This window comes from Taeniopygia guttata, chromosome 11, assembly GCF_048771995.1.
Source record: "Taeniopygia guttata chromosome 11, bTaeGut7.mat, whole genome shotgun sequence".
Lineage (NCBI taxonomy): Eukaryota > Metazoa > Chordata > Aves > Passeriformes > Estrildidae > Taeniopygia > Taeniopygia guttata.
The window spans coordinates 16,830,087-16,851,321 of NC_133036.1; the positions used below are offsets into that span (position 1 = coordinate 16,830,087).

A 21,235-nucleotide genomic window follows, 5' to 3' on the forward strand; every position below is an offset into this window, starting at 1 on the left:
AGGCTTCAGGGGCTCTTGGAGTACAGAGAATAAACAATACTTAACCACAGGAATACAATGAAATACAACTTTCCATGGGAATTGCAAGTTTTACAGACAGACATGCTGAACTCATGAAGTGATCAAGAAGCAAAGCATGCTAAATTACCACGGCTTAGTACTAAATGTTTAGATGCAAATATATTCATTCATACAAATTTTAAACCAGGCAAGACTGTCAGCTTTAAATTACACAATGATTTCAGAAATAGAGCAGTCAGTTGTTTACACAAGCACTTCGGAAGACAAGGCTGAGCTTTTTAATTACCTTCAGAGACATTTTCTATTATGTTTATTAACATTTTAATCTATACCTTGCTAAATCATCATATTAATTGGTTTAATTATGAGTACATGATATTTATTTAGAGTCCACAAAAATGTTACAGTCATACCTATGATTATTTTTTATCTGTGTTATTTTAAAAGATGACATTAAAGCTTACTTACTTGAAACTTTGAGATCTTTTTGCCACCCTGTCATGCTCAGCCTCATAGAAGGTTTTCTAGCAAAAAATTGCAAAAAACATCATCGGTGATCTCAAGTCACCATTCACAGTTGAGGCTTGTCTTGGGTAGTAACCATCTTTTTGTTCTTTAAAGTAATTCTCAGCTCTGGTTTATGATCCCCTGGTTTTAGTTCTGTGGCAGGCAGAAGAACTTTTCTCTCCTAGGGAGGAAAGATAAAGCTTTCCAAGACTTTTCTACATCAACAAGGTGATTCTATCACTTGAAATGTGCTCAGATTGTTTTCGTAACTCAGCAGTAGATCTCTGGCTAATTTTGCCTACCATGTCTCAGAACTTTTGGAAATGCAGCAATGAGTGGAACATCATAAATGTTAAAATATATTGTTCATAAACATTTCTCCATTTCCAAGTGGAGTTTAATTCAAACCAGATTGTTAATGTCATTAATGTTTTCCTTGGATTTATACTGAATAAAATCCATTCATTTGAATATTGACCAAAACAGGCTTTTGCTGTAATTACAGCAGAGTCATAGAAAAAAAAAAAAAATTGCTTTGGGCATAATAAAAATTATTTGGGTTCGGTTTTTTAAACTAATAAGTAATTTATTAAGTCCCAAGATAAAGTAATGCAGTGTGACTCAGCTGCTTGTACAGCTCCATTTGAATTGTGAATATTCTCAGTGAAGGAATTTGAGTCAGCTGGGAAGGAAGTTATGTCTACAAAAGATTCCTCACATGATAAACAAAATCCTTCAGTAAAGACCTGGAATATGTCTACCGACAGAGCTCTAAAAGGCATCCTCTGCTGAATGCACTTTTCCCATCAGTATTTAGTCCCTATCTGCCTGTAAGCAGCTTGAGCTTATATATTCTAATGAAGTCATTAGTCTATAGGGGTAGGAGTTATGTTTGACCAGCCAAATTTGGATATTCTGCACTGAAATCCATTTGACCCAGGCTTGTAAGTGCCTCATATTTTGTATTATTTTCTACTGTCTTAGTTACACGGTGAGAGAAAAGAGCAAAAGGACAAATAAACATACCAAGAAAAGGAGACAAGTAAGCTATTATCTATCCTTTGACTGGCTACACTGAATAAAATAGGAATTAGTAGTCCAGGCTTGTGGCTCTACCTCTTGGCTCTTAGACTTTTAAATGCAGTTGCTAATAATCCCCATGCATTCCTGCTGCTGACAGATATGCCGCAATACTTTCATCAGTGCTGGCTACAAGGCTAAGAAAGGTCACTAATAAAAGAAAATTCTGTAGGGGCTTCCTCTTCACAGGCAATATCAAGCCCTATGAACTTTTAATGCCTCCTCTTTCCATTTAGATAGTCATGGCTCAAAGCCCATATTAAAAATAGCAAGGAATGCTTATTCTGAAGTGTTTGAAAATATTGCAAATTACACTGTAGGATTGGCTTACTCCAAATGAATCTTATCCCTTACTGACCTTTGCAGAAACACTTCTCTTTCATTTGGCAGCTTCATTTCCCTCCTTCCCTTCTGTCTTACTGCCCTGTCCTTTTACGTGTGGTTTATTTAGTCATCAGGCACTGGGGAGATGGGGCTGCTGATTTTAACCATGTAGCTGATAGGTTTGTTGCGCTCACCCAGAAGCAAATACCTATTTCTCATTCCATTTCCACTGTAGCTTCATTTTCATCTCAATATTGTATTCCACAGCAGCCGCACAATACATTTCTTTTGAGAAAGCAATGAATGTATTTACTCTTTTCTTTGCCTCTGTATGGGGTACTGTGGATTTATCCATCCTTTATATTCCTTTTCATTTTATTAAAAAAAAAATAAATTCATCAAGAAGCTAACAAATGCAACAGAAATGAACATTTGGAATAAAGGTCTTGTTTTTAGCATTATTTATTTTAAAAAAGGGTACAATACAATCCAAAAAGTGCAAAAATTAATAAGCCAAATGGAAAACTAAAATCTTCTTATAATGAAAAATGGATATATCTCGTACTTTTTCAGAGCACCACGCTTCTATCAGGTCTAATTCTACCCTGATAGTTGATATAATTTTCCAGACTTCATAGTGGAAATTGAATCTTTTACAGTCATTAAAGAAAAATTGAAGCTGTAGTGGTCTTGACAGAATGAGTACATTTAACTATGGAGCCCCTATTTCATTTCAAACCACATCAAGTAAAATACCCAGACACTGATCTGCACCATGGAGTTGTTTCAGTTCAGAGTCTCTGCTCACAGCACCGGGAGATACTGGATTTTTGTTTCCACGCTCCATCCTCATCCAGCAGTCAATGGGCTTCCCATAAATAACAAATCCCATAAATCTGTGGCAAAAGCAGTCTGGCACTGATGTGCCCATCACAGCCACTGCTGGTGAGGTGGGCTGTGAGCTTATAGATCATCAGCAGTGGCATGATCATTGTGTTCTGAACATGAGACATTCCAGTTGTGCCAGAGCCATTGGCAGCACACACAGTTTTTCCCAGTGCTCTTCAACAGGAATCTCATAATCCTGTAGTGTTGCAACCCTGGTTACTGAGAATTTTAGACTTTCTGTGCTGACAGGCACTGACCCCCAGGAGAAAACCGCATTTGACCTGAGACTGTGGAAAAGGCTTCCAAATTGAATTATAGAACTGGGATTGTGGCTCTGGAGTTAGAATAGAAGTGTGTAATATCACCTGGTGGAAAAGAGTTCAAGGGTTTAGAATATAGCAATAGATATAAAGCAAGATGGAGGTTTTAGGGTGCAGGCTGGTCCTTCTTCTTTACCTTCTTCTTCACCTTCTTCTCCATGGGTTTGGGTGGTTTTGTGGAATTGGGTAGTAAAGTCCCCACTGCGGGCATGGGTGATTAGTTATTGGGTTAAAAGTAAAAATAATGGAGGTGTAATTTCTTAATTGGACAGTTTATCCTTAAAAGGCCTTGGAGAGAGAGAGAGATGGGGCTCCATTTTCAGTTTGTCAGAGTGAAGGGCTGCAGAGCTCACAGCTTGTGAGACTGTAACATAGATAAGAACTAAAAAACATCCGAGTCCCAACAAGAATTACCATCTCACGCATTTAATCCCGACCCTGGCAGACGAGAAGCAAAGACTCAATTATTGTAGGACATCATTCCTTTGTGCTCTAGACACAGAACTCCAGTCTCTAGGGATGAGCTCTCCATGCTGGCCGAGTCCTGGCTGTATTGACCATCAGTGTGTTTTGGGAGCTCCTCCTTTGCATGGACTGTGCTCACCAATGCGGTTTAGGGGGCTGAGGCTCACTGATGATCTCCTATCCATACCCACAGCTTGCCTGGATCACCCTCCATCCTCAAGCATAACATTCAAGGTACCTGGGAATGGAGTTCCCAAGTGGCTCTGTGGTACAGGCACCCTCAGGAGGAGGGGGGGATCCATAAAGAGATGACTGACCTGCTCCTGCTCGTGAGCTGAGGATGGAGAGAGACCCAGAATCAGCCCAGGAGCACAGAACCAAGAAAGTGTAGCAGCCTGAACTGGTGCTAGTAAGATCCAGGGTAAAGAAGCAGAAAGGGCCTTTGCACAGTGTCCACAGATGTTTAATTCAGCCGTGCCATGAGATGTTCAGAGTTCCCCCAGCACACACATGTCTCAGCTCTCACTGCCCCGTCCAGAGGGGTCGGGGGGTGAACCTGGTTTCGGGGCAGTACAAAGATGAGGGCCAATCAGGGAACAAGGAGGGAGTGGCTCAGGGACATAGGAACAGACATAGGAACAGGGGAAGGAGCAAATGGGGTTTTAACAGCTTTGAGGGAAGCTTCTTGTGTCTCCCTAAACCAGGGAAATGCCTCCCAGGGTCTTCACTAGGAAGGGCACTCCTGCTTCCTTTTCAGGAGCCCATAGGTCTCAGGTAGGGTTTTAGACCTTGCTGGGAGATTTCACTCAGGCTCAGGGGCAGGGAGGATTCTGTACCCACCTGATATGTCTGACAAAGCTCTTATCTTTCTGGTGAGCTCTGTCTTCCCCCATGTGACACAAAGTACAGTGCAGGGGAGTGCTGCTCCACTGGAGCCTTCTGCAGACTTTTCTCAGATCCTGAGCTTCCCCCTTGGCATTTCAGCCGGGGTTTTCTCAAGATGTGCCAGAGATGATCTGGGGCTCAGGGAGCCCAGAGCACCCTGGGCCGACCATCCTGCAGGGCTGGACATCCTGCCCTGGTAGCCAGAGGGACCTTTGCCTTTGCCATGCTGACAAGGAGCAAACAGCTCCAGGAATGTTAGCACCATAAGCTGAAAGACTAGACATTAAAAAAAAAAAGAACAAAAAAAACCAACCAACCAACAACCTACACAAAACAGCAGTAAAAAATACAAATCAAGTCTTAATTTGTTATGAATTTGGGATCTACTTCTTGCTCTTACTGCATGCATCTTAATTTTCACTGCTTCAGCCACAGTGCTTTCCCGTGGGCCAGAGGTAATGGATGATCATATCGAAGCAATACATCTCAAAATTCTGAAGCCAAAACAAGACTAACAAGCCACAAACCAAATACCTATGTTAAGTATGTCATCAAGATGCTTTAAAATTTAAATCTATGCTCTAGTCAAAGATTTCTGAGAGAAAAACAAGACCAAATTTCTTGATTTCTTGATTACAGTATTTGTTCAGACTTTGTGTAAGTTAAGAACTAATTCTCTTCCTTTCATTTAAGATTAAGAAAAAAAATTGGATTCAATGATTTTTTGTGCGGAAGACCAGCAAAGTGACTATTCTGCTTATGTCCTATTTTCAGGGCTAAAGCATGAATAAAATAATGTTTAAGTTTCTTGTGAAAATTATTAGCAGAGATATGAGGGTTTTTTGGCAGAATAGGACAATAAAAAAAAAGTTATTTCCATATCGACATATTACAGATGTTTAAAGATGTTTCTAGAAGGACTATTTGCAAAAAGAAGGTTATATCCTTTTTTTCCTTTCTGGGTGTTTTTAAAATGCTCTATTTTTTTTTTTTTTTCCTAATAGCTTTTACACTCTGTTCATAAAATAAAGTCACATACAATCAGTTAGCTGTACAGATTACATTAGTAACAATATACCAAATTTGCTGTACTATTTTTGTAATCCTGCCAGTGTTTAAGACTTCATTATTCATCACAAAGTCAAAGCCAATTTTTTCACTGCTTGATTTCTTCACTAGTACTACAATTAGCATGTCCTCAGTCCTATTCTTCCTTTTTATCAACAACTGGCAAGCCTGAAGCATTTGTGATACTCCAATGCTGCAAACATTTACAGCAAAGGATTTTAGGCACGTCCAGGTGAAAATTCTGGACGCAGAAATAGAACAATTCCTCCTTTCTACAACACTGTCCTTTTCTTCTTACTTGACTTCAACACAGGTCTTTCCACTGAGAAATCCCGTTTGGAATTCCTGCTTTCCCATCTGCTGGTGCAAAACGGATGAGCAGTGCAAGAGTTCTGCATGGGCCCCTTTTGAAGTGGCCTGTGAGGTTTGCAGATTATATCAGTGCTGGAATGCAATATTTGTTGGATAACAAAGCTATCGTTTTTCCTTGTTTGTATTCTACAAAGTAGCATTTTCAGCATCTAGTTCCCAATGATTTACTATTCTGGATCCAATGGCATCATTCTCAACAAGCTTTATGACTAAAATTAGGCCACAGTTCAACCACATCTGCACCTTCTCACTGAGAAGGACGTGTTGATGTGTGGATGACCTATGTATCCTACTTTTCCATTTAGGACATGTCTGTGACCCATCAGTCCCAGAGCCCCATGTGAATTTGGGATTTGCAATGAATTCACCTGGAACTCTCTGCCACTGAAAACCCTATGGCATGGGGGTTGTGTGGTGTTTCTAAAACGGTCTTGTATCTTTTTTATGGTCTTCAGGTACTAGTAAACTACAAGGCAACGACAAAAAGCACTTACAGTTCTAGGTCTACAAAACAACTTTGCTATTTTTTAGCTGTCAGGAAGCTCCTGGGCACTTTCCGTGCAGCAGCTGTGTGGTTACTCAAACACTAAACAATCAATGTTTTGCATATTTCCAAAAGTTAATATAATTCCAAAGCCACGGATGACCCTACTCATGTAAATTATTCATCAAGGAAAGTCTTCAAGACCTTGAATGTTATGTTACAAATATTTAGTAATTTATTTCTCATCCTTTTTCTCTCAGCGTTCATTGCTTGAAAATTACTTTAATGCAATGTAACAGTATCTCTTTTATTGCAACCCTTTGACTTTTTCTATACTTTTACTCCTGCTTTCAGATTTTCTTTCACTTTTTGGTGCACAGCAGTAGCCACAGGTTTTCTATAGCTACATTATCACATGGTGTGACACAAGACCACTTCTGCAAAGCCAAATGGTTGGTGCTAAGAGCTTACCCACATTAGGGGAATTTCAAGGCTTATTTCAGACCAGTTTTCATTTGGTCCCATGGACTAAATATTCATTACTGGTTGCATCTAATGCAGTGCAGTGATGCCTCAGGTTTTAGCTTATATTTTTCAAATTCTGTGCTGCTTTAGTGTGTAGTTCTGAGCTTCATATGAGGGGATGGTGAGCTCTCTTCACAGAGCAGGCAGACAAAACAATTCCTTCTCTAGCTGGGACCAAGGACAAATGATCCAAATCTCAGGCCCAAGAGCACAAACAATGGTGGGCTGAAGGGAGAAAAACAAGAAGGGTGGGACTTCATAAGCCAAAGCTGGAATTGGACAATTCACTCCAATGTGCAGATGGGCCAGAACTGATCAAAGTGAGAGACCTTGTGACCGGTCGTCCATTCTGGGACCGTTCTGGGTCCATCTTGGGCGTAGGCCTGGCTGGGCTCTTGTGCTGTCCAAGGTGGATCCATTGAGGCCTTTTAGCAAATCCCTGCTTTATTCTGTAACTCTGTCCAGGCTCTGTTCTAGGTCAGTAACCTCAACAACTTTCTAACAAGGAACCCTTCTTTTTTGTCTCTTCTGTTCCTTGGTGATTTGTGTTTTGAGGGAGGTATTGGAACAGTTATTCCTTTATGAAGAAACACAACATTCCTTTTGTAGTGAAGGCAATTAGAACTCAGCTGTGACCTAAGCATTGACTTCGAGCTGTCAGCTGCTCCACAGCTCTTGGGTGAGTGAAGCTACATGCATCTCCAAAACCTGCTGATCTCAAGACAACCTCAGGCTGGCTGTCTTATTTGATTGTCCTAGTTCTTTGTATAAAAACACATTTTATGGGCAAGCAGATCTACATGTCTTTATCTACAAACTCTCCTTTAATTAGAGCAGAGCTAGCACACAATTCCTGAAAGGTGACCTCAAGTGAAGAATGGGGAGGAGTGGGAGGGAGGAAGAGGATGGTGACAATGGTTTGATCTGGATTTCTGCACTGCCAGAATCATCTCCACACGTGCCAGATCCCAGCTGAGAGTGAGCAGTACTGCCTTGTACCTCATCTTCCTGGCTGAGAGAGGAGGAGAGGCAGAGAGCTGAGGGTCAGACTCATTGGCACATATGATCTGTGTGGAAGTAAATGTGATGCAGAGCACATGAGCTGCAGCTGCTTACAAATATGTTGATTTAGTTAATTGAGTTGTCATGACAACTACTTCATCGAAACTGCTACAGCATAGAAGTTGTTATTGGCACCTGATTGTTACATGTATTTTAGATAATTCGTGCTTGTGAGAAATAGTTGTATGAAATATGTTATATTGGTAAGACATATTCCTGTACGTATTCTTAAGCACTCAAGCCAGAACGGGAAAATTGCTTCACAGTATTTCGAAACCAAAGCTGGCAGCAGGGAGAAAAGGACCTAATTTCCAAACGAATGGAGGTGGCCAGCTCGGAGATGGGTGCTTCTCCAAGGTAATCCAAGGAACACCCAGGAGATGAATACTTGGTAATTATCTCAGATTGAGATAGCCAGAGCCATCAAGAAGACGCATCTCAATGTCAAGTTCCAGTAATCCTCTGATTGGCATCCATCACTTCCCAGACACAGTTTTGTTCAACTCAGCCAGAGAAAATAGACTCTATGAATATGTGAGACTTTGAATGGAAAGAAAAGCCTGATCCCAAATCTCCGAAATCCCTGCCTTGAGCAAAATAAACTGTATAAACACCACTTGAGCAGGACGGTGTGAACATAGGGGACCCTCTGCTGCAGCAGTCAAATGTGTGTCTCACCCAGTGCTGATCCCGGACTCGGCACTGACCCTTTTTTTTTTTTTTTTTGATAGTGGCTTTTCACTGTTATCATCTGAATTTATATTTGGAACATTTAATAAATTTTCTTTAATTAATAAATTAGAGCGTTCATTTATAACATGATGACTCTACACAAATCATTAAACTTTATGCACAGAAAAAGTCAAACTCTGTTTAGTCAATTTAGAGAGTGGAATGTAAATAATGTAGTTTTAAGGGGAGGAGGGGGGATGAGGAGAAAGACTTACCTGTTCATAGCAGGTCACCACAGCTCAATTAGTGAGTTCAGCTTCAGGCTGGAAGCACTCTTCTGGCTCACGCACAAGAGCTGGCATTTCAACCCACCAAATAGGGGACAACGCAGAGGAGTTCAGAACCTACAAAAGAAGCCACTGAAGAATCCTAAGAGACTGACAATACACAGGAAGAGCCTCTGAGCATTTAAGGACTGAAGCTCCATTTCACACACACTGTAACCTGAAGACAAGCTAGAGCAGTACAAATTTAAGTCAAGAAATCAATTACCATGATGGCACAATCTGGCAAGTTTGTGATCACAACTAGAAATCCCAATTCCTTGGCTCAGCTGGCATGTCTGTTAGTCGGGAGGCAGAGAGCTGGAAAAATGGGCGCTCGTGGGGATGCTCTTCTTGTTAAACTCAGAAGCAAAGTGGCACAAGTCAGAGCAGTGATTTTCACTTTAGAGTTTCTTTGCCTTTGGGAATGTACCTCATAGAGGCTGCTCTTCAGCAGTTTGAAATCCCATTATGGATGGGAAAGTGTCCAGAAGGTAGAGGCAGAGCTGCAGCATCCAGCCGAGCCTTGCAGGCTTCCCTTGCACCTGGCAAGGAGCCAAGTGCTGGAAGGCTCCTGCCACCCTCCCCCTGGGTCACTGGAGCTCCTTGCATGCCCCTGCAGCTTCCTGGTGCCTCTGAGTGCAGATCCAACTAAGATCCAGTTATGTCCACAGATAAAATCCTGAAGTAGCTCCAGAGGTGCCTTGTTGCTTTGTCTCAGTGAGTTCTGCACTGCCAAAGACTGGAATCCTGTGGGTTTCCAGCCAAACCTGCTCATATTAGAGCCCTTTAGACCTGCTTCTATTTTATACTACAGTGACAAGATTGAGATACTCTATTAGCAGTAAGTTTAGTCATAATGGTCCACATCATCACTGTCATACATCTCACACCTGACCAAGAGTCTTCTCCCTACGAGTCTGCCACTCCAATCCCCAGTGTTATCTGGGCCAAAGTACCACCAAGGTAATGTGTTCGCTGTCAGAGCGTCACCCATGATCATCAGAAGGGTGTCTTTGGCTTCATGATAAGGGTTTAGAGTATTAGCTGTCCAATTCCAGTGGCAAGGGACGTGGTGGGGCTTCAAGTAGTGCTTAAGGCAGGCTATAAATGCTCCAGGTGCTTCACAGAAGTGGACAGAATCCAGTTCTCTGTCCTGAAAAGCTTCATCTGGGAGAAGAGGAAGACTGCACAGGATCTCATGAAATGTGCCCCTTCCCTGGGCAGAGAGCTCAGCATTCACAGATTTCTTCACACAGGACATTATTCTCCCTGCTTTATTGGTAAACAAGATGTGTCAAAGAAAATCCTCAAGGTTCTTATGGCTCAGTAGGTTCTTCAAAGAGCTTCCCAGTCTCCCTTGAACTTCTCAGGGTTTGTCTTCTGAAGAACATACAGATGATTCAGTTTCTTTATCCTCAGCTGAAATCGCAAGGCTGGCAGTATCACTGCAGAAGAAACCATGTCATTTATTCATTCATGTCATTCTCATCATACAGGTATAGAAATGGGCTTTTTATTTTTTTTTTAATAATAATTTTTTCTGCTTTAACCTCTGTATTCCAGAACAGGAGAGAAATGCTTTGTGGAATCATGCACCAATCAACAAAGTACATGAGGGCTATCATGAGTAAGGCCATTTGGAGATCATGAAGTTCACCAGTTCAGTTGTCCTTCTTGCCATTTACACAGCAAGTGAAGAAGAGTTTGCTGGTGCTTGGCCATTCACTGACTCTGAATATTCTGCTGACTTTATAGGTATAAACACTTAAATACAAATATCTCTCTCAGTCACAAAAGAGAACACACCACAAGCTCTCCAAATTCAGCAAGAGGCCCAGAAATCTTATCATCTGATTATGGTAGTGTCTATCTGAGAGCTCAAAGGATGGGCTGGCCACAAGCAAAGGCAACTTTGGGAGGGAGCACAGCTGCTACTCCTCCAATTTCCCAAGTGATAATAACCCTCCCACCTCTCCCACCAGAGCCAGCATGCTGCTGGGGAGCCCTTCAGCTGAAGAGACTCTGGAGAGATGTTGGACACTAGCCTGTTGTTCAGCTGTGACAGTGACTCCATGACCAGAGATGATGAGAGATGATTCCTCCCTCTCCCTTTTTTCTTCCTCCAGGTTTTTCTTTCCTCTTGCAGTACCCCCTCCTCTTCTGAAGGAAAAAATTCTCCATAAATAAAATACATGCTACATTCCCAATCCCATTAAGTTGAGAAGTCCCACTTCCCCAACACTGGCCCCTCCCAGAAACAATGGATGCTGCTGCTCCTCTCGGAATCCTCATGTTCATTCTCATTTAGCTTCCTCCTCACAGGGGATCATGTCATCCCCTGCAAAGTCACACACATCTAAGCCTGCCAAATGCCCTGCCAGACTCTCTTGCAGCCTTCCCAAGCTTTTCTGCCTAGCCATCATCTTTCCAGGCCTACAACAATGTGCTGGCAAGATCTGCAGGATGGTTCCTGGGGAAAAGCCTAAATAGACGCAACTGCTCAAAAGTCAGGAAGCAACCAGAGAGGCCAAAGTGTTGGTTTGGCCGCCCTGCAACTTCCAGACTTGTGGAGATGGGTGTGAGCTGCCCAATGTGCGACAGTAGGGGGAAAAACAGGGGATCTTCCTGGGAGACCACAGACAGTGCTCACCTTTCAACATCCTGGGTTGGTCCTCGGTAACTCCAGGGAGGGTCCCCTCTCCTTTCAGGAAGATTTCTGCTGGTTCCAGATAGGCCACTTGGACCTGGAAAGTCTTGCAGAAGACTCCTACCTTTCCTGGCAGATAATAGACTTTCAACACTTGCTTCTCGCCAGGTGCAATGCAGCCCTGCAGGGACAGGAGAGGAGGAAGGGACTGCATCAAAGGTTTGATGTGGGATGGCTCAGGGGACAGACAGGCTGAGAAGACAGCTTCTCATCTAGAAGAAACCATCAGAGCACATCACTTTCTAGCTCCCTTGTGCCCAAAAGCTTGTGCCCCCAACCCTGGAGTGCAGTGAGTCCTCCTGAGCTCTCGCAAGGCTGCAGTCCCAGCACAGCCTGATGTGAGCACAGCTCTGCTGCTCGTGGCATATGCCCTCTGCCAGCAAGGGCCATGCTCAAAAAATAAAACCTCTTTTGCCAGGCTCTGTGGAAGAGGAGTCAAGTGCCTGCACTCTCAGGAGGGCCAGGAGCTCCTGTCACAGCACATCAGCAATTCCAAGCTGGTGTCCAAGGGCCTGACCCCTTATTCATGATCCCAACAAAAACACGTTCTGCCCCTGCGGTTACACCACGCTGACTCATGGTTTCTTGCACACATTCAGCTCTGGAAATGCAGGAACAGAGACTAGGATGAGTTCTGGGGATGGAATGATGGCAGGAAGGGCCATCCTCCTCTTTGGGCTTTCAGAAATGCTGTCCAAGCCCCAGGCTGGGCTCACAGCAGTGAGGTTGAAGGGAAACATGGCTCTGGGTGACAGGACACAGCTGCAGCTTTCCTTGGCTCAGCCCTGCACACCAGGACGGACCCTCGGCTCCCCATTCCTGTTCCCCATGCAGGGAGAAGCGGCTGAGCAGGACAAGCCCTGCCCTGGGTCTCCTGACTTACTCCAGCACACAACTGGCTGCAGCCAAAGGGAGCCTGGCCAAGCTGCCAGCGCCAGGATGCTGCTCCAGCACCTGAGTGCACGGCCCAGCAGAGCTGTGTCTGCAGATGCCCACAGGAGGAGGGCACCAGCGTGTCACCCCTTGCACGAGACACACACAAAATAATGGGAAAGCCCTTTGGCTTCCCCTTGGTTGCGGTGTGTGGTTTTTACTGTAATTCTGTCCTAGGAGTAAGTTCTGTAATCCCCCCCGCCCCCCATTTTGTATTGTTATGGCATAGTTTACTCTCAATGGGTTGTTCCTTTCCCCCTGTCAGTTTTGCCCTAGTTGTCCATCTCCCCAAAGACCTGCCCTTTTGTTCCCTGTTCCTGCTCCCATTGAATGCCAATCCCTTCCCATGCCTGCCCCTTTCTCTAGAAACTTCCCTATCCATTTTGTACCCTTTGAGGCCCCATTGGCTTAAATTGTTCTCCCCTGTAATCCCCTATTGGTTTAAACATTGTATTCCCGCCTCGTGTTCCACCCCCAGTTCCTCCCAATGGATTAAAGATTGCACCTGCCCCTAAGACCTCCCCGATACAGAAGTTGATGGAGGCCTTTGTTCCGTGTCTTTCTGTCCCTGACCCTCCTGGGAATAAACACCTTTGCAAACACACAGCAGAGCGCTCCCTGTTCCTGTCCCTGCCCTCGGCGCAGCCCAGCGGTGCCGCAGAGCAGCGGTGCCCCACAGCCCAGCCCGGCTTCAGCAGTGTCTGGGGGCAGCCGCTCTCGCCCTCGGTGTCGGGAGCCAGCCGGGCTGAAGAAACCCGGCACCGCAGCCCCCTTCCCGTTCCAGAGAGCGCCAAAGGCAGCAATACTGCCAAAGCTCCGAGACATCCAGCAGGACTGAGAAGCTAGGATGGTGGCATGCTGACACCTCTTCTCCGTGCTCTTTCAGCCCTGCCCCTCCCTGCTCCCCTCATTGCCCCACAAAGCTCCTGCAGAGAAGCAAAGCTGGAGGAGGGAGGGACCAGCACAGACGCCGTGCAATTTCTGGCAAAGCAGCTTCAAGCCCAAGCAAGGAAGATGGAAATGCTTCTTAGTGCTGGCAGCAGGGAGGCAGGGACAAGGAAGAAAGTGATCCTCAGAAGAGCCAGCACCCAACTCCACTCTCAGCAGAGCCAGAGAGCTGAGCACTTGTGCCTCTGGCAAGTGCTACCTGCCAGCCAAGGCCATGGGGGAGTCTATTATATGAGCACTTGCTTGGCTTCTCTGCCCCAGCAGCGACTGCTTACCGTCCTGTCTCTCAGGGATGGGTTTGGGGTTCCCCCCCCCGACTTTTTTCCCCTCTTTTTTCCCCCTTTTTTCCTTTAACCCTCTCCTGGGCCACCTGACACAGGGCCAGAGCCGATGACTTGTGCTACTCACGGTGTTGGGCACGACCACGGGCACACCAGGCAGAGGGTTTGCTGCAGTGCCAGCGCCGGAGTTTGGCACCGCGTAGGCGAATTCAAGTACCCCGGTGTTACTCAGGGTGACCTCTGCTTTGAGGACTTTGTCAAACACCTGGAGAGAGGACAGAGGAGTGGGAAGTTATAGACACAGGCCTGATGCTGGCAATCTCCTTCCTCTTTCATGGCCTTGAAAGCACACGGCCACAATGCAACCCCACAAGTACAGAGAAGGGGTAAAAGCATGTAAGGGCCAGTAATAAATGAACCAGGACACCAGGTCCTCTGCACTTTGAGGGGTCCCCAACAGCCAGGAGAAACCGTGGAGGTGGCACTGAGGTGTGTGAGATGAACCCAAAAGGTTATGAAGTGAAAGAATGAAAGCTGTTGCTTCTACGTGTTGCTGTTTGAGTTGTTTGGAATTCTTCAGGTTGGTTTGTTGGGTGTTGCTCTGAGCTGGCAGAGGGACGGGGTTGAAGACCTGACCAAAAGGAAGAAGGAGGAGAGGGGAGGGGACTGAAAAGTTGGCGTTGGAGAGGCTGGAAGTTCCCAAGTACCTATCCAAAGGGAAAGGGAACAGGGAGCACCCTGGCCGAGTAGAAAGGGGATAGAAAGATTGCCATTTTGTTGCAGGGTGTGCTCAGCTCTCGGGGAGGGAGATGCACACCCGGCTCAGCTGAATTGTTCCTAATGAACTGTTTTCTTTTGCTTCTACAACTTTGTCCCCATTGAATTGTATCTAAAAGTTTGTGCATTTCCAAGGGAGGCATTCCAGAAGAAAAGGCACCGGCATGCAAATATTGGCAAGAAACACAGAGGTGACAAGAGAGACACACAGGATAACACAGGCAGTGCCAGCAACTGGAAATATCTGTGGACTTTGAACTGAAAAGAAGTCAAGTGGGGATTATTCTGGGACATTGTCTTCAGCTACTGAAGTGACTGAAAGCCCAACTTCCTCCCTGGATGATTTGGTGCATCAAACAGGAGCATTAGACAAGAGCATCCCTATGGAGTCCAAGCCTTAGGAGTAGGTCAGGGGAGGGATATCTCAGGGACATGTCCCTCCAGACATCTTCACTGGGACCCTTGTGTTCCCCAGGAGGCAGAGTTAGGTGCCTTGAAGAGGGCGGTGTCCTGTCCCTCGGCCGGGGTAAAGGGAGGGGAGGGGTGAACATGGCCATTACAAACCAGCTTGGATGCTGGACATATCTCTCCAGGGTTGTATTCTAAGCCCCAGAGCCAGCAAGGAGCTGAGAAGGGGAGAGAGCCTGGCATCGAGGTGGCCGTGATGCCAAGACAAGGAGCTGTGCCAGGGGAAGCCTGTGGTACCTGCAGCCCCCAGTCAATCTCCTCCACGTCCAGTTGGAAGCTGGGGCATGAAGCCTGCCCAGAGACCACCACCTCGTAGGTGGGGCCTCCCTCCACGTGGCACAGCGCCCTGACACGGGCGATGATGTTGGCGTGGCCAAAGAAGGTGAAGGTGACCAGCTCGCTCTCTCCTGGCTCCAGCTCACCCCACACCGGCCGCACATCAAAAACCTGGAGGGAGGGGAGGAGAGATCAAGATGCTGAGAGTGGAAATGGATGCAGAAGAGCAGCTGTGTCTTGGAATAAAGTGGAGTCATAGCTGGAGGGGCCTATTCCCCAGACACAGCCAGAATCATCCTAATCTCATCCTGTGTCCATGCCACTGACCAGTGGAGGGATCATGGGGAAAATCTTCTCCCAAAGTCACTTATCCATGAGGATACACTACATTGTAGTCAACTGGAATGTCTCCCGGCAGCAAGGAGCTCTCTGCTGCAGAACTTGTCTCTGGGAACACTCCTCACTGCCTTCAGAAAAACAGCAGACTTGGAGGTGGGAGCCCTTGGAGCTGGGAGAAGGCTCATCTAACTTCTGAGGCTTTCCCCCTCTCTCTGATTTATGTGCCCTTCTCTCAAGCTGCTACAGCCAAGGTTCCTCCAAAAATGTCCTGTCAACCACCTGATGAGGTAAATGGGAGCAATGCCCTCCACAGGTGCTGCATAGGGAGCATCCTGGGACAGCCCTACAAAACGTCCCACGTGGCCTCTCCAGTGACCACTTGCTTCAGCAGAGCTTTGTGCTGGGCTTGGAGAGATGTGAGGCCCCTCCAGTGGCAGTGGGGCTACAGAACCGCTTCCCACATTGGAAACATGGACATGAGACAAATTCCCACTTACCTCCTGCATTCCCACCTTGGGGTGCTCCATCTTGGAGAACTGACTCAATCCCCTCATCCTCCCTGGCCTCTGAGACTCCCCAGCAGGGGATGACAGCCCCTGGAAAACAAGCACCACGGGCTGCAGTGAGCAGCTGGCTGGTCTGAGCAAGATCACTCTGCTGCAGGCTCCACCACCTCAGCACACCAGGAGCAGCTGAAAAGGGACCTGGGCACAAATCAAGTGTGAAAATGTCCAGGCCATCAGACGAGTGTGGGTCCAAGCCCACCCCCAGATGAGACCTGGCCTCCATCTGCACTTCCTACATCAAACTTGTGTGAAGGAACTGGGAGCCCCCAGCACTCAGGCAGGGAGGGCTGGAACTACACAATCTCTGAAAGTCCCTTCCAAGCCAAACCATTTCAGACTCCAGAATGGCCTCTTGAATTTCCCTGGTTTCCTTGTGCATACATGGCAACAACCAGGAAATAAAGATGCTTTTGTGCTATCTGAAAACATTCAGCCACCCTGTCTGTTGCACCTATAGTGTTTCTCCTGATTCAGAAAAACTGTGCAGTGTTGAAACAACTGCTGTTTGTGTGTGAGCAGGTACAACCCTTCTCCTTAAGGGTTTTTGAGAAACTTTTGATAAACTCTTCTGCTTCCTTACATCTTTTTTTTATTGCCTCTGTTCCCCCAATGCAGAACAAGGGGCCACTTCCCACTCCAAAGTAATGTTCACCAGGCAAGTTGGCAGATCAAAGGCCTTTTTCCTTGTTTGGAGGAAGAGACAGTGACTTTGCAAAGCCTTGCTTTAGAAAAGACAGCTCTGGAGCTGTCACTGCAATACCAGCTTTCGGCTGAAGGCAGAGATGTGAGCGCTCTAGCAGGGTTGGGATGGGGGTACATGGAGATCAGGACTCTTCATGGACTGACACACATAGGAAGCTGGAAGCCTTCTCATCATGGTGCAGATAAAGACCTCATTTTACATTGTAAAGGAAATAAGCCAAAAATCCCAAACTCAGCATAGGTCTGGAGGACCTGAGCCAGCTTCTCTGAGCAAAACTTTCCTATTTCTCCCTCCCCAGACATTCCATGTCCAGCTGCCACTCTCAGGGCACAGGACAGAAGGGCAGCAAAAGGCAGGTTGGCAAGACTATGAATTTTTTGTGGCAAGTTGAGGAGGCAATGCAAGTGGTAGGTGCACAGAAAATCCACCTCTGCTTCCAGGGAAACCTCTGCATCTGCTGGCTGCTGGGCAGAATCCTGCATCCTTTCCGGGGTTTCGGTTGGCTCCTCCACACTTTCGGGCTTGGAGTATCTCCTCGGAAACGCTGCCTTCTTCTTGGGTTTGAATGTAGGTGGTGAAGGGATGAACCTGGAAAATAACATACCTATGGTTGTGGAGCTGTAGAGGGAGAGAGAGGTGCCTGCAAGAGCAGCTCCTCACCGCAGCGCGGCCCCTGGCTGGGTGCTGTGTGGTGAGCTCAGGAACAGCCACTCCAAACCAGGCTGGAGCAGGTCCATGCCCGGAGCAGCACAGGGATGATGCACGTACCTTATGGTGTTCAGCTGGCGGTCTGTCAGGAACGACCAGTGGTACTGGACAGGAATTGGGCTGCAGTTGGTCATGTCCATAAAGAGCACTTGCTCCGTGTCATTAATGATGCAGCCAAAGTCCACGGCCTCGGCCTGGAGATGGAGGTTCGGGAAGTGGACTTCTCCCCGAACAGTGATCTGCTCCTCACCAGGATGCTCCAAGAAGCGAATCCTGAGAACCCTCTCTGCCACCCAGCTATTCCAATTGTTCTCCTGAGCTGGGTTAAACTGGATGCAGAGATGAAGCTCCTCCCCTACATCCAGTCTCATGGGCTGCAAGGACATGAGCAGTAATTAATCACCTGTGGGATGACGTCCCAAGCTCTGACAGCAGGAAACAGTAAACGTTCCAAGTGTGACCCCAGCCTGGGTTTCTCAGTTCACCCTCATTTCTTTACAGCGAGGATCTGTCAGCAGCCACCACACTCTGCTCTGAGATTCCCTCGGGCTCACGTTTCTGTGCTCAGCAGCAATACAAGGGGATGGCTGCTGGAGAGCTGGCATGCTTTCCAGGAGACCCCTTTACTGCATGGCTTGCCTCCATCTGCTTGCCTGCTCCCCTCTCCTCATGTTTTAGAGCTAGCATGGATGTTACCAGTTCAGGTAAGATTTTGATTCCTTCAGCAGCTCTCCTGCTGCAGCTCAGGCCAATCCACTGCTGACACTACAGAATAAACTTCTCAGCTCGAGCACCTCCCAGCAGAAGCGCACCACCTCATCCCTCCTCCTCCAAGCCCACGGAAGAAGCCCACAGAGGCTCACCTTGGAATCTGCAGGGAGGGGCTGCTGGTCTGCATTGCAGATCAGGAACGGCTGCTCCAAGTCCAGCACAATGCTGCATGGCAGGGAGCAGGTGTTTTTTAAAGACAAAGGCTGGTACTGCAGAGTCAGGACATCACTGGGTTTCTACAGAAACGGGAGTTAAGGGAAAACAACCTCAAGTGGCCATAGACCTCCTTCTCCTTCCCATGCATTGCACATTTTTAAACCCCAGAAGTGCATCTATTTCTATTTACTTCCCCCCAATTGAAGAGTTACACCTTTAAATGCCAGGATGCAATCCAGAGACTTACCTTTTCCACACGGAAAGCGATTGCTCTGGAAGACATTTGCACAACAGGGCAAATGAACTTGCAGGTGACATCCACTTGCGTGATCTGTTCCTTTTCCTCCTCTTTCCGCACCAGAACGTGGCACAGCAGCCGCTCCTTCACCTCCTGCATGCACGATTCACTTGTCACCCAGTGCATGCTGGCAGGCCCAACAGCCCACACTGGCTTGGCACCCACCCATGGCCCCTGTTCCTGTCACTTATTATTAGGGACTGTCATTAGTCTCTGATCTCCTCAAAAGCTCTCTTTTCTTTCTGTGCTGACGCCTATTTAGTCTAAATATCTGTGCCCAGGGCTCCTGGAGCCAGGGAATGCATACCAGACGTAACTGGCAGCTTCTCTGCAGAGTTTCACTTCCCCTGGAAAGAAAGGTCCAGGTAGGGGAACACTCCCAGACTCTGCTAAAATCTCCCCCTCTGAGTTGCCTCCAAGGGTGTTGCAAAACCTGGCTGCCCCTGGGACACCAGGGCTGGCTGAGAGACTGGAGCAAGCAGTAAGAGAAAAGTTGACCAAAGTCAATTTGTCAATTCTAATGATCCCTGGGAACAGTTTCCTGCCTGGATGGACATCGCACTGATCATTACAGCTGTGTTTGCACACTGTGTTTTCCTCCTCCAGGACTCATAGCTAGACCCGCCCTCTGCCCATGTTTGTCTTCAGAGGAAAAGCAATGCTGCTCCCAGACACTCCTGCCATTCACAGAGCTTTTGTTTTACTCCCTGCTTCCCTTGGAAAAACCACTTGACAGTAGTTTCATTTGCTTCCTGCCTGGGCTTCTAGTCCAAGTGCAACTTCTTTTCCCTGCTCTTGCTTTCTGCCTCAGCACATGACACCAGTAACCCCTGACTGCCCAAAGGAGCAATACTTCCTTCAGCCTGTATTTTGGATCAGCAAGTTGGGTTTATGGTAGCTAGGGAAACACAAAAGAGCCTTAGCAACTGATGGTGGCCAGCAAGGAAAGCAACTGGCCTTAAAACAGTTTCTGGAAGTCACTTGCTTCTTTTCCCAGGCAAATGTCAAGGGGCTGCAGAAGAAGCTGCAGTGGAAGGGATCTGATAGGGAAGGCTCAGCTCATGTCAGGGGCCTCACCTGGGCAGTGCTGGAGCAGCCTTCCAGCACCATCTCCACAGTCTGGCCTGGCCTCAGGTCCACCTGCAGCGGCCGGACCTTAAACACGGGGCTGCCAGGTCTGGGGATCTGGGAAGCACCTTTCCTTTTGCTGCCACCGTGGGCAGAGGCACGAGTCCTGCGCCGGACGGTGTGGAAACCTTCTGTGCTCCAGCGGAGCCGATACATGCACCGTCCTGTGTTTGTCATTTTGAAATTGAAATAGCAGGGAGTGAAGCTAGAAGAGAAGCACAGATGGAAAATGTCATGGGAGCTGTTATTTCCCTGGCATCACTCAGATTCAGCTTCACCCTGATGGCATTCTCTAACTGCACACTCTGCAATCAAACCTCTGCCCAAAAGTCTGCCCAGGCTCAAAGCTTCAGCCCTGCCAGGTCTTCCAGCTTTTCCATTTCTGTGGCTTGCCAGGATATCTAGCAACTCTCAGATGACTTATTTCTGAAGGAATTCCTGTGCTTTCACGCAAACAGAGCTAGGACCTTGAGTACTGAAGAAGATCTAGCCTGAAGGACTATGGAAAAATTGTTCTTTGATGAACGCACCAGAGAAGTGGAAGTTCCTAGAGTCTCCTACCTGAAGTGGGACTTGAAATCAACCTCCGGAGGGAGATTGGCTGTGCAAACTGGGATGCCAGTGCCCACAGCCTGAAGAGAGATGACGGCCGTGTTGCTATTCTCAATGGACACCTCCACCTCCCCCTGGAATTTCAGTGTGTCTTTCAGGTGGGCGATGACACGCACGTGCACCTCAGCATTAGGGGGGACCACTCCTTCACTGGGCTCAAGCCTCCAGCAGGAGCGTTTCCCAGCCTGTAAAACAAGCCAAACACAAACTTAGATGGAAGCCATGGATCCAGTTCTGCTGTGAGGTGCAGGAAACAGGAAGGCTAAGGAGATGAGTGTAAAAACCACAAACATTTAATTTCCCTAAATGTAAGCTATGGTGTCCAGCACAGCAGCTCCCCAAGAGCTTATACAACCTGTATTTTACCTTCCTTCAACAGAGTCAGGTCATTAGCCCCGTTTTGCTCAACCCAAGGGATGCTCCTCCTCAGGGGAAGGTCATTCCCCCTGCCAGCTCTCTTTGGAGTGCCTGCCAAGGGAAGCTATTTCCTCTCTGCTGGCTCCCCGACAGCGGAGCTGGGTCTGCACGAAGGCTCAAGGCCAGAGGAAGGCAGGACTGCTCAAAT

At 47.0% G+C, this 21,235-nt stretch overlaps 1 protein-coding gene across 1 annotated transcript in view; it reads right to left on the reverse strand.

Annotated features, from left to right (window-relative positions):
• Window positions 1-2,363: 2,363 nt before the first annotated feature.
• LOC100230051 (hydrocephalus-inducing protein homolog) overlaps window positions 2,364-21,235 on the reverse strand; it is a 37,452-nt gene continuing 18,580 nt past the window's right edge. Inside the window, exons 19-29 of the mRNA XM_030282339.4 lie at window positions 20,620-20,855; window positions 20,008-20,263; window positions 18,880-19,023; window positions 18,569-18,712; window positions 17,766-18,079; window positions 17,426-17,585; window positions 16,226-16,324; window positions 15,351-15,560; window positions 13,996-14,133; window positions 11,650-11,827; window positions 2,364-11,159 (exon numbers count right to left, since the gene is read on the reverse strand). Coding sequence (XP_030138199.4) covers window positions 10,846-11,159; window positions 11,650-11,827; window positions 13,996-14,133; window positions 15,351-15,560; window positions 16,226-16,324; window positions 17,426-17,585; window positions 17,766-18,079; window positions 18,569-18,712; window positions 18,880-19,023; window positions 20,008-20,263; window positions 20,620-20,855 — 2,193 coding nt within the window. The 3' untranslated portion in view covers window positions 2,364-10,845. The remainder of the gene's footprint in view (window positions 11,160-11,649; window positions 11,828-13,995; window positions 14,134-15,350; window positions 15,561-16,225; window positions 16,325-17,425; window positions 17,586-17,765; window positions 18,080-18,568; window positions 18,713-18,879; window positions 19,024-20,007; window positions 20,264-20,619; window positions 20,856-21,235) is intronic.